General features: G+C 30.9%; 1 protein-coding gene and 1 long non-coding RNA gene across 2 annotated transcripts; both read right to left on the reverse strand.

Annotated features, from left to right (window-relative positions):
- Positions 1-24: 24 nt before the first annotated feature.
- Positions 25-2,521, reverse strand: LOC120580196 (uncharacterized). Its single transcript, XR_005645888.1, has 3 exons — positions 1,071-2,521; positions 598-931; positions 25-485 (listed from the first exon to the last, which is right to left on the reverse strand). It is a non-coding gene; the product is annotated as an uncharacterized lncRNA (long non-coding RNA).
- Positions 2,522-12,716: 10,195 nt separating this feature from the next.
- Positions 12,717-13,493, reverse strand: LOC11439663 (uncharacterized). Its single transcript, XM_003609040.4, has one exon. The coding sequence runs from the start codon at positions 13,415-13,417 to the stop codon at positions 12,956-12,958; it is 462 nt and encodes a 153-aa protein (XP_003609088.1). The 5' UTR covers positions 13,418-13,493; the 3' UTR covers positions 12,717-12,955.
- Between the last annotated feature and the right edge of the window lie 479 nt (positions 13,494-13,972).

Here is a 13,972-nt window from a genome sequence, read left to right on the forward strand (position 1 = left end):
CCAACTGATCTTTGAAGGATACTTACTAATATTTTATGTTTATCTTGATTTAGTCATTAAAATAAAAATAGAATTCCATAAAAATAGATTCAAATATCCATGCGATGAATCTGTAATGAAAGTGAAAAGTGAATTAAAAAATAAGGTTGTTCACTTTCATTTAATTATATCTTACTATTGTGTCACTTTATAATATCAACTTTTTTGGATTATAAGATGGCTGAAAATAATTTATCTTGCTTTTCATGGATGATTTGGTATAAAACTGTATTATATTTACTTAAACCTGTCATCTGAGCGGCAAAACAATGAATCTTGGCTGACTTCTGATGACACATGATTTAGCAAATACTCCTTTTTTTCAATCAGTTTCTTGCTGAATTTGAGGTTCATGTTTTGTTTGTCCTATTCAACCTGTGCTTGCAAATATTTCTTCTGAGCAACTATATCAGTAACTGTTTTCTTTTCATGAAGTCGATGAGTTTCTGCATTAGTCCAAAAAAAGTTTACAACTTAATGATTTTTCTTGAAGATTCTTAGAAAAGTTATACAATAAGGTTATAGTGTGTAAAGATAGAAAGTTATGGATGGCCATACCCAAATATTAACGTGAATCGAAAGGGGTAGTGTGAAGTTGCAACCCTTTGAGGACGCATTTGTTATCAGAAATGCGTCCACTCTTGTACTTCCAATTGTTCAATAACTTGTAAAGAAAATGAGGTGGAGAAAATGGACCAGCAGGAAACTCTTTTCAATTCACCAAGCCACCTCTTAACATCTTTTCAAGAAAGAAAAGTGCAGTGTTATTTTAGACTCAACATGTTGTGACAACATGGTTCCCAATTGCAGTTGTTGTCTTAGATATTATGGAAAAATGCAGGCAAATGAGGCTGCAATTGCTGGTGTGATGTTGTTGCAAAGACCTCTAAAACTTTTATATTGCAAAATCAAAATTTAGAACTATGTGTGACAGATAATAATCATGATGTATTTATGAATACCATTATGAGCTGCAAAAAAAAAAAAAAAAAAACTAGAATTACTAAACATGTAACATAAATGAGTTTCACCTGAGATAAACATCGTTTTGAGCTAGACGAAGAACACTAATGAGACGATAATGTTCTGCAAAACCACCCATGTAGCTAAATAAGCAGATTATGTGAAGCCTTCTAACTTCACACTTTGCTTCCATGCTTGTTTTCCTTGTTTTGTTGTTGTCTTTGCTGCAATAAACATCAACACAAACTCAACATAAGCACTAAACAAAACAATGACTCTTCTTTTGAAGCACAAAACAATTAAACTTATACTTATACAACCCCTATTGTTATGCTATCCACTATGACTCAATAAAACCCACGAGAAATCTTTGTCTCTCTGTCGATATCCTGCAAAAAGACCTGTTATCAAAACATATAAACTTTTATGCCATATTATTCATATCTTTATCACATAGTTAGGTAGAGCTGCATAATATAACAAGAACTTTACATCAAGCATAAATAAAATAAAAATATGACAATCATCGAGACAATAGAATGGTAAGCAAGTGATTGGTTGGTTTGCGCTACCACTTGAGAGCAAAACAGCTTTTGTACAGAGGGGGTTTAATTTAGTATTAGAACATGAATTCTAGAAGCCACCACTTGAGAGCTAAATGATTATCATATCCCTACAAAGAAACTAAATCACGAGATATTGATGTGCTACAATCTTGGAGTATTGGTTTAACTGCAGCCATGTCAGCTCAGTCATTAAATTAATGTAGTACACCTGCATCAGATTCCTCAATGACCTTGTTTAAATTCACTTCTTTTGCCACAGTAAGACCATTTCTCAAACCGAATGCTTTAGCAAACATTGGGCTTAATTCTGCAAAATTTCTCTTACAAGTTGCTTAATTGACAACTCCCAGATGAATTGTGCAATAAATTTATCAGATAAAATAGATAGAGTGCTTCGTCAGGACTATCGTATCGTATGGATACTGTTGTTTTCACTATATTGCACCAAATTACTCCGGTGCAAAGCGAACAATTTGTAGCCATTCTTTGGATTGTGTGCAAACGGAGGAACTTGAAGCTTTGGCAACAAAGTGATGGAACTAATATGCAGGCCATAGAGTGTGCAACGCACTTGATGGAAGAATGGAGACTTGCATAAAATATTCGCTCAAGCAGTGCAACCCTATCCAACACCGAGAAGTGAGGAATGAGTAGTGCAGCTGAGCACCATTGTGTAAAATCTGCTCCTAGCAGGTATAAGTGTAATATAGATGCATCATTTTCCTTGTCGCTAAATAAGGTATGACTTAACGTGTCTAAGAGACGGATAAGGTAATTTCATGCTTGCAAAAACTGTCTGGTTCTCCCCATTTTGTGCCGTCAATGAAAGTGAAGCGATGGGTTTGTATACGACACTTGGGCAGCAAACCTTCATTTCGATAATGTTGATTTTGTTTTAGATTCTAAGAAGGTTGTCGATTATTTTAGGACATATATAGATGATAACATTGAGTTTGGTTATATAATGTATGCATGTAAACATATGTTTTAAAATAGTCTTCAAAACTCTCTTATCAAGTTTAGTCGGAGACAAGCTAATGAGATCGCTTATTAATCAACAAAGGTGGCCCTATGTCTTACAAGCTCTAACCTTTACAATGATGCACCATCATGTATTTGAACCGTTATTGATAATAAAATAAATTGAGTTTCCTTAACAAAAATTGAGCGTGATGAATTATTGTGTAATTATATGAAAATTACTTCAAATAGCATAATTATGTCACTGCTCTTTCTTGACAAAAAATATATCTCACTGCTCGTTCTTCTTTTTCACGATAAAGATTTCACAGAAAGCATTTTATCAAAGTCACGCTGATAAAATAGAGGTTATAGTATCGTTCTCACAAAGAAAAAGAATACACGTACAAGGAAAACTTTCTGACCCAAAATGCAAAGCAAACGAAAAGAAGAAATACTCAACTATATATTATTATTATTATTATTATTTTTGTAAAATGACATATGATCAATAAATAAATAATAGATGCTTCAAAAAAAATAAAAAATAAAATAATAGAATGAACGGGTCTGCCTTGTGACACAAAGGAAGAACGTCCCTTTGACTCTTTGTATAGCAACCAGATTTGATTATCAATCTTGTATAGAGTCAATTTAATTTACAGATGTAACTAGTATTGGTACTTGCTTTAAAAATAAGGGTCGTGATAAAAAGTATTTTTGATACACTAGTTAAGGAAGCTTAAAGTAATAATTTTACATTAGAAACATCCATTTAAAAAATTTATAAAGTTCAATTCAACATTTTTCAATACATTATATTTATATTTGTTTCCTTTACAAATATCTCAAAAACTCTCATTTTTCTATATAAATCGTAAGAAAACTAAATCTTTAACCTAAAATATTCATATGTGGGATCAAGAATGAAGTTATCGAATGGTCGATTTTTTGCTTTAGTCTTATCATTCATAAACCAAGATTGCTTTACTTACTCTCGTATAAAATGCATAACTATTACTCTCGATCTTTTTTACAAAAAGATAAATTAGTCAATAAAAGCTACTAATATATTTGGTTCATAATAAAGATCAACTACATCAATTTTTGTTGTCTCAAAACATTTACATTTCTCTCTCTAAACTATCTAATTACTTGAAGATACAAAAGTGGTTGGTTTGTGTCTAGGAGAAGCAATTTCCTATTAAAGGATGGTAATAATAATGAAAATCATAAAAACGAAGTATACCCTCTCTAGCCACTGAAGTAGCAATATAACGGTTGATTGGTTATGTCTGTATCGTACATGACTAGATGAGGGAAAAGTTATCTCTTTTGGACTTCGGATATTTGACTCCTTCATTGTTCAACCTAAAAGTAGAGTTTGACAAAAAAAAAAATCAATGTACTAGAGAGAGTAGAGACAACTTGATGTGAAGGACAATTTTTGCGTTTTGAATAGGTCAGAGTAGCAGTCACAAGTTGTTTCAAACTACATGGGATATGTGAAGTCAACCACCGACTTACTTTTGACCCGAATCATTATTAACCCTATAAGGTTTGTGATTATTACTCCCTCCATCCCTTAATAAATGACTCAGTTGACAATATACATTATTGACTTGACATACTTTGACCATACTTTTATACTAATTCATAAAGATAAATAATATCATGTAAGATGTTGTTGGATTCGTCTCGATGAGTATTTTTAAAATATTAAATTTTTATAATTTTTTTTAGTAGAGAATTGAAGATATCAAAGATAAAACATATGCATTGGTATGTGTGTCAGAGTCAACTAGGTCATTTATTTAGGGACGGAGGGAGTATTATTGAAGAAATAAGCATGTTTTAAAAATTTGTGATTATTATTAAATTGAGTAAGGATATGACTACCTTATTTTTCTTTTTTTTATTGGTCAAAAATAATAAAGAGAGACAAAAGAAAGAGAGAGATTAAGAAATGATGTAAGTACGATAGAAAAATTATTTAAAAATTGTCAAGATAATTGTAGAAATATCATTTCTCTCTTCTTTTTTTTGAAACAACAAATATCTTTTCTCTTGTAGTATTAATAAAAGATATATTTGAAAACGAGTAATATATGGATCTAAAAATGTGAAGAGACGATATTTTTTTTAATGGTTTTGTCAATATATATATATATATATATATATATATAGGAAGAGAAATGATATTTGAACAACTATTTTTTATAATTTTTGTGACAACTTTTTCTCTCGTACTCACATTATCTTTTTACTTTTTCTCTCTGTTGCTTTGGTTTTTGTGCAACTACCTCATTTCCTTTGTAAAATTTTGGTTGTTACAAAAGTTTTCACATATATGGATTTTCAAATAACACAACTCATTTAGGAATGACATCTACTCCTAACAAAGATATTCTATACACATAAGTCTACCATTGAAATTGATTTAACGATTTTTTTTTTTTTTGTTATTTACTTTTTACAACTAAATAAGCTTCAATCAAATGTTAAAATAAAGAGTGAGTTGATTGTGATTTGGGGCATTCTTCGTCTTCATTATACATACATACATACTTCCTCAAGTTTTATATATAAGCAAATACCAAAGATTAGAGATCAAAATGGAAAAATGTTATATGACGTTAAACATTATAGTGAGTGCAACCCTAAGCCACGAGGACGCAAGGAGCATGATGAAGGATTTTCAAGTTGGGTTATAACCTCTTATCTATAGTTTTTAACTTCTTATGATAACATAGAAATGAGTCGTCAAATTACAATTTACGAGTAACAATACCCTCTCCTTTTTCTAGTTGGCCTTAGTTTTTTTTGATGACATAAACTTCAATTCTCTCTAATTCTCCTTTTAATCATGAATCACTCACTTTCATTGTTTTTCTCTTATTTTATCTGAATAAATGTTATTCATATAGATTTTTTTTTTTTTTTATTTCATCGTCTGAGTGCGGCATGATTTAATTTTCATGTTTTGTTGCATCTTTGTTCTGTTTAAATGACATATCAATTTCGACGGATTACATATTCAACTAATGATGATTTAAGTATCAACGTTGCAAATTCGATCACCTTAAATTTGTCACTTTTATACATATTATGTTATTTTAAGTTGTTAACTTGGATGGTATAAATTTGTTTTCAATTTAGCAACGCGGAACTTGTGTTGTTTTCAATGTAATTTTCAAATTTGAATGAATGAGTGCCTTATTCTTCAATCAAAACAAAAATTTGAATTTACTTAAATTATGTTAAGATAAAACAAAACTCAACTTCAAATGCATAGCTATGAAAAATGTAGACACTTAAAAAAAAAAAATCGACGACCAAATTCACTAATTTAAAAATAGAGCGATACAATATTTGAATAAAACAAAATAGTGATGTACAAATGTATTTATTATTTAAAGTCAAATGAGTTTCAATGCTTAATTTATAGCATTACGTATGTTTAAAAAACTGTAAGGAAAGAATAAAATAGTTTGTCTCGTTCTAGTGATGGTTAGGTACTTGACCAAAGAGTAGTTTTGATAAATTTTAGAATCTTCCGTTTGCAACTTGTTTCCCATTTTTTAAAGTAAAAATGACTGGGTGCCACTCAAGGTCGAGGAGAATAAAATTTGGTACGGACTTGATCAAATCCTTCATTCTTTTATTTTCATTTTATAACTTCATCGAAGAAATTTGAACTTTTTTTAAGTCTTCAAGAATGCACCTAAGGATATGTTTAGATGAAGAGCTTTGGTTGGAAGAGTTTTGAAGGGCTTAATATTTTGATATTAAGATTAAACACAAATAGGAAATGAAAATCATTATAGTTTAATGTTAAAAAAATTATCTAGGTATAGATTATTATATGATAATGACTTTCCCTCAAAAAATATACTTTCAATTCAACATTTTTCAAAAAAATAATAATAAGATACTTTCAATTCAACAATTAATTTTGAAAATATTTATCCGGTAGGATGTTGTTAAATGAATGAAATTGTTAGTATACATTTTCGTGTGTAATTTGATATCCCCTTCATATATGCTACACTTGTATTGATGTGTGATCAATAATTGCTTCATCCAAAAATTGAACTCAAATTCTATTGAACAACTTATCATTTGTGAAACTTATTAACCATCTGAACTCAATTGCTTGGTTATTAAAATTGTGATACAAGATTATGGTCATTTTCACCCAAAGTTAATTGCAAAAGTATTTTTTTTTTTAATAAAGCAAATATAATTTTTTGTGCGACAATACTTACCATATGTATTAACTCTGGGTGGAAAAAAAAAAAAAACAAATGTATTAACACATTCATTTAAGCCACTATAATTTATTCGCTAGGCAACACTTTTTTGAGAAAAACAATGTGTCAATGTTATAAAAATGTGTTTGATTGATAAAATTCCTTGAAAAACATAAGAAAAATAGAACATTAACAGGATTATCAATATTTAGATCAACCACAAAACGAAACCTATGTGATTTAATAAGACTTGGATAATTTTTATTTTCTTTTCATGTAACGGAGAATAAATTGAAAAAAGTAGTATGCTACTATTACCAATGTTTTTTTCTTAAAAAAGTTTATTATTAACACAGGTAACAAAAACTACTCTAAAAAAACTGGTGAAAAGACAATGGATGAATGAGTTTGTTAGTTTACACAGTGAAAACGGGTCGAAAATACTCCATTGTTTCGCTTTCATCACCAAAGAAAACTGAAAAATGAATTTAGCAGCATAAGCAAAGAGAATATTTCATCTTCATCTCCCATGACTACAATACCTCCAAAAGCAAATAACGACCATTCAGATCGACACATCCAAATTATGAACCACAAATTCAAGATGAGAACGCAATCAACAGATTCTCCCATTGGTTTTTCGTTGTTGTTGTTGAGTAGCTAAAAATACATATTTTAAAGGTGAATAAGTTAGGCATTTGATATTTTTTTTGAAGAAACAAAAATGGTATATATATTCGGGAACTTCTACGGTACACTCGCAAATTAATGTGTACCGGTACTCCTACTTCAAAAATCTTTAAATTAACTATTATTTTTATGGAATAAAAAGCTATTTGTTGATATTTATATTTTAAAAAATGTCATTTTATAAGGAAAAAAACGTCATTTCATTGTTTATAAAAATCATATTAATTTTTTTACATTTTATCGTAAAAAATAATCAAAATTCTCTATTATGAGTACTAAAAACTCAGAAAAATTAAATTTTATTTTGTCGACGTTTTTGGTTAATAAGATTTAATTATTATAATTATAGGTGATAGAAAACAATTTTTCTCTTCAAAAAATAACACATTTAATTATTAATTTGTTGATTGGGTGTACCAATACACTCAAATTTTTGGGTGTACAATAGAATTTGCCTATATATTCACACAAATAGAGACACATTTTGGCACAAGGCGTACCAGAGAGGACTCTCAAAGAAACAGAGTGACTGTCAAAATAATACAGACCAAGCAGTTAGTCGATACCCAAACAAATCAAAGGGTTCGACCACCACTGCTAACTACCATGAACAAATGTGGCATTATTAGCCCTTAACCACCAGTAGGAATGAAATTTAACCTTCTCCGTAAGTTTCATTGTGGAACTATGAGAATTATTATACAATCTATTGTTACGGTCATTCCATACTAGCCAAATACAAAGAAGCCAAAGTAACTGTTAAAAAGATTGACGTTCCCTTAAACCACCTAAGTAATTAGTAAACTGGACAAAGTGAGCCTGTATACTTTGATGATCTACACCTGAAACGTCAATCCAGTACCGTACCTGCTGCCAAAGAGAACTAGACAGGTAATTACAATGAAGAAACAAATGCTGCACAGTTTTCACTTGATCGCAACCTGCCAAGCAAAAAGAGTTTGCGCTAGATATAATGTCGCGACTAAGGAAATTGTTTTTTGTTGGCAACATGTCCCGAAGTAACCGCCAAGCTAAAATAGAATAGTATTTAAATACCAAATGAATAGTGTTTAGAATACACATAAATATATTTATCTCAAAAATATTAAATCATTTTTCATCAATTTATTTAGGGGTATTCAAAAAATATCTTCGTGTGTATGTCCAATCGTTGTTTATTTGATCTTATGACTATAGAAATTAGTGATATATCAAAATTAAATCAAAATTTAGTTCGTGGATGTGTAAGGAATAGTAACAATAGTCTCTCAATGTATCAAAATTTTAAAATAGTTCATGATTGTGCACTTTGGTATTCAAATAGTCCTTTTTACACTAAAATGATGTGTTAGTATTGTCATATTAGTCCCTCAATATATTTATTTATTATCATATCAATTCTCATAAGTATTTTCTTACTGTCATATAAGTCCTTATATGAAAAGAGTTAATGTCAGCATTGAGAGATTATTTTGACGTTAAAGACTATTTTGACTAACGAAATACACAATCAATGACTATTTTATAATTTTGATGCATTGAGATATTAATGTGACTACTCCTTACGTATTCAAAGACTAAATTGACTATTATCCCAATATTAGCATTTATAATTTTCAATTGTTTACCAAATATGATAAGACTTGAGAGGAGACCTAATAAATACAATTTAAAACTTTCATCCAAAAGTTTGTCATACTCACCTCCACTCCAAATAAGGCATATGGAATTACTACCACGTTTAATTAGTGGACACTAGGAAGGAAATATTCTTTTACTCAAATCGAATGCAAATGCAAGTGAATTGCTGAACACGTAATCCCAAACATTAGTATCACTAACGCTCAATGAATGAATTTACACTCAAACTTCCCAATTTGTTTAATTAGTGGACACTAACGCTCAACGGCTCAAGGAATGACACTTAATTAGTACACTCAAACTTTTCAATCCAACTTAATTCTCTTGAATAATTTGTTTCGGTGACATTCATTAACCACCTTAATTCAGTTGTTTGGTTACTAAAACTGAGATACGATAATACTCATTTCGGTAACAATTATAAACAAAAATAAATATTTTTGATTTATTCATTAAATGATATATGCGATCTATTATAACGACTATATACATTATTAATTGAATGAATTTTTTATTTTTTTTTTATAAATAATTGAATGAATTTAAAATGTAAAGTTTCGTTTATAATAATGACCGGATGGTGTATATGTTTGAAGAGAAACCAAAAATATGTTGAGTTTGATTTTTGCTCAAAATTATCACCTTTAAGCAACAACACTTAATAGCAAATGTATTTTTTTTTGCGCGACAATACTTACCAAATGTATTAACTCTTGGTGAAAAATAACAAATGTATTCGCACATTCATTTAAGCCACGGTGATTTCTTAACAAGGTAACACTTTTTTGAGATAAACAATGTTATAAAAATCTGTTTAATTAATAAAATTCCTTGAAAAGCATGAGAAAAATAGACTATTAGTAGGATTATCAATTACTCTAATCAAACACAACGAAACTTATGTGATTTAATAAGACTTAAATGGTTGGGGGTTAGGAGGGTAGGTGCCTTTAATTTATCTTTGTTGGGTAAGTGGTGTTGGAGGTTGTTGGTTGATAAGGAGGACATGTGGTACCGAGACTTGAAAGCTCGTTATGGGGAGCTGGGGGGTGGTTGAAAGAGGGTGGCAGGTATTGTTCGGCCTGGAGGCGGTCTCTGAGTTGGATTAGAGAAGGGATTGGTGAGGGTGTAAGGAGTTGGTTTGAAAATAACACTCGTAGGGTGATTGGTGACGGAAAGGGTACTTTATTTTGGTATGATATTTGGGTGGGGGAAATTCCATTGAATCTTAAATTTCCCCGACTCTTTGCGTTGTCTATTAACAAGGAGCGTTCGATGGAGGAGATGGTGAGGGTGTTGGGGGCGGTTGGTGGGTGGGAGAGCTTGTGGCGTCGTCGTTTACTGGCTTGGGAGGAGGAGAATGTGAGGGAGTGTTCTGTGTTATTACATAACATTGTTTTGCAGGAAAATGTCAATGATGTTTGGCAGTGGTTGTTAGATCCTTCTCATGGTTATTTAGTGTGGGGAGCGTATCGCTTTCTCACTAATTCCGGAGAGTTGGTGGATAGGTCTCTAGTCGATGACATTTGGCATCAACATATTTCCTCAAAGGTGTCTTTGTTCGTGTGGCGACTTTTTCGCAACAGACTTCCCACCAAGAACAATTTGGTGAGACGACATGTTCTCCATCATGATGGCACAACTTGTGTGTCAAGATGTGGGAATTTGGAAACAACAGCACATTTATTTTTAGCTTGTGACATATTTAGCTCTCTTTGGTCCCATGTTTAGCTCTGGTTGGGTATTGATTTGGTATCTTCAGGTGATCTTCGTCAACATTTCATTCAGTTTACTAATATGGCGGGACTGCTTAGATCAACTCATCTGTACTTCAGAATCATTTGGTTTGCCTATGTTTGGGTCCTTTGGAAGGAAAGGAATGACTGTGTTTTCCAAAACACGACTTGTAATACTTCAACTCTAATTGCAAAAGTTAAACTAAACTCTTTCTTATGGTTGAAATCAAAACCGAGATTATTTAGCTACAGTTACCATGAGTGGTGGAATCATCCCCTTCTTTGTATGGGCATCCACTTGTAATCTTTTTTTTCTCTGTTTTGTTGTTTTGGTGGTGCTTTTCTTTGTTTTGCACCTTGTTCTTGTACATACTCTTGGGTGGCTTGCTGTTTGCACGTCTTGTGCAGGGTAAATCACAGTTGTTAACATCATATACCATTTTAGTTTGTTAAAAAAATAAAAAATAAGACTTAAATGGTTTTTTTTTTTTTTGTAAGAGAGAATATATTGAAAAAAGTATACTAAATTCTTTTCTTAAAAATGTATATTATCAACACTAGTAAAAAAACTCCTCCAGGGCTTGTAGCCCTCTTTTTCCAACAAAAAACTTCTCAGAAAGAAAGAAAAAAAGGGTAAAAAAACAATGACTGAAAGGTTGTTAATTTACACGGTGAAAAACGGGTCGAAAATACTCCATTGATCGCTTCCAACTCCTAAAAAAAAAAAATGAATTTATCAGCTTAAACAAAGAGAAATATTTCATTTTCATCTCCCACTGCTACGACTACAATACCTTCAAAAGCAGCAGAGCAACCATTCAGAATGACACATACAAATTAACAACCACAAATTTAGGATGAGAACGCAATCAACATATACGACACATAATTAAGTGAAGTTATCAAAGCTTGATTTAATAATGATTCACTAGATTGAAAATTGGGCTCAATGCAAAGAATAATCGCAAGATATTCTTCAATTATTTTTGTTGTTATCAAACAGCAAAAAAATAATTTTTAAAAGTGAATAAATGATGTATTTGATGTTTGAATCGTGATCATCCTACATATTATAATACATTGTCTATATTGATTGACTTAAGCTTCATGAAGACAATATTCTCCCATTATTTATTCTTAATAAATGATACATATATCATTTTTGTTTTTAATATTTTAAGATATTAGATGCATTTACCTTCTCACTTATTTTTTAATTAAATAGTAGAAAAATACGGTAGAAATGTATTAATTTTTTTAAGACACTACTGCCATTACTTGGTTGCCAAAGCTTAGTTAATCTGGTCAATTCCCATGTTGATTAATTAAATAATTCAAAAATTACGGTAAGAATTATTGCCAGTTCTATGGTTAGTTGATTACACAGCCAAAATGAATAGTGCTTATATACATATAAATATATTTATCTTCAATATATTAAATCATTTTTTATTAAACAAAATCTCTTCATGTTAATGTCCAATTACTGTTCATTTGATCTTACGATCATAGAAAATAATAAGTCTCAATATTGTCATATAATAGTGATATAAACATTCTTCATATTCTCAAAGTTTGTTTAACTTATTCTAGATTTTTTTACTATATCAAGATTACATCAAAACTTAACTCATTCTAGTATTTATACTAGTTTTTTTGTTGAAGGAATATTAGTATTTATAGTGTTAAATTGTATAGTTTTCAAGTGTTTTACCAAATGTGATAAGACTTATGAATTTACTACCACGTTTAATTAGTGGCCACCAGGAAGCAAATATTCTTTTACCAAATTGAATGTAAACGCAAGTGAATTGCTCAACGCGTAATCCCAAACATGCTCAATGAATGACACTTAATTACACTCAAACTTCCCAATTAGAAAAATTCAAAGATCTTTCACTTAAATCGCATTAACTTTATACAAATTGTATAGTTTTCATCATCAACTAACAAACAAACACACTCTATTAATTCTAAATTTTCAATTCTTATAAGCAAAAACACGAAGTAAATCTAAAAATACACGTGCGATCGATCACAGATCACGTGCATATCAATCTAGTAATTTCATCAACTCCCTAACAAACCTAGAATTTAGCGATTGAATTCAACCGCGCGTGAGATATCCAGGCAAAGGACTAGCGCGTGGAGACCTGATCGGAACTTCACGCGTCTGTTTCCCGTTAATATCGTAGTAAATCACACCGGAGAAATCCAACGGCTCACACTTTCCTCCCATCAAAATCTCCTTCTGCCAAACGCCGCCGTTTCCCCAACCTTCCTTCTCTCTCTCCTCTCTCTGCTTCTTCTTCCCGAATTGCGACAGTGCTTTGTTGCTTATATTGCTCAGCAACTTCTTCGGTTTCGCCATCGGTGATTTCGGCGGTGTCTTAAGATCGAACCTCCACTCCTCGTCTCTGATCGGTTTCGTCGTCGATGATGATTTTGCTTTTTCTTTTAATCGGTTAGCTTTTCGTGAGAGTAGAGCCAGGATCGCTGATATTGTTACGAAGAAGCCGCCGTTGGAGTGGTGGCGGTTTGGCGACTCCGGCGAAGTGATTTTCACCATTTCTCTATTTCTCTGTTTCAGCGATGAGTTAGTTTCGTTTGGTGGCTGAGTCTTCTCTTTGTGAAATTTGAAAAGTTGAAGGCAATATATATAGGTGGAAGAGTATTTAGTCCACGGTTATTTTGTTGACTCAATCCTTTTTTCTTTTTCTTTCTTTTTTTAATTTTACGATTTGTTAGGGAAGTTTGTTATTAGACGTCATTATTATTAATTCTTTCTTTTTTTTTTTGAAAAAATTAAATTTATTCATTTGTGGAAAAGAAGAAAAAAATTGAGGAATTTTTTATTCGTTCTAGAAAAATTAAAACTTTACTATTATAATATGGGAACTTTATGGTACACTCACAATTTTGAGTATACCGGTACTCTTCTTTCACAAAATATATAAATTAAAGATCACTTTAATGAAATAAAAAGGTATTTGTCAATATTTATATTTTAGAAAATATCATTTCATAAGAAAAACCATCATTTCATTGTTTATAAGGATCATATTACAAAATTTACATTTTGTCATAAAAATAATCAAATATTCATTGTTATGAGTAATAAAAA

This window comes from Medicago truncatula, chromosome 4 (genome assembly GCF_003473485.1).
Source record: "Medicago truncatula cultivar Jemalong A17 chromosome 4, MtrunA17r5.0-ANR, whole genome shotgun sequence".
Lineage (NCBI taxonomy): Eukaryota > Viridiplantae > Streptophyta > Magnoliopsida > Fabales > Fabaceae > Medicago > Medicago truncatula.

Coding starts and splice junctions, on each gene's coding strand:
- LOC11439663 (XM_003609040.4), bottom strand. CDS start 13,417: ATGGTGAAAATCACTTCGCCGGAGTCGCCAAACCGCCACCACTCCAAC.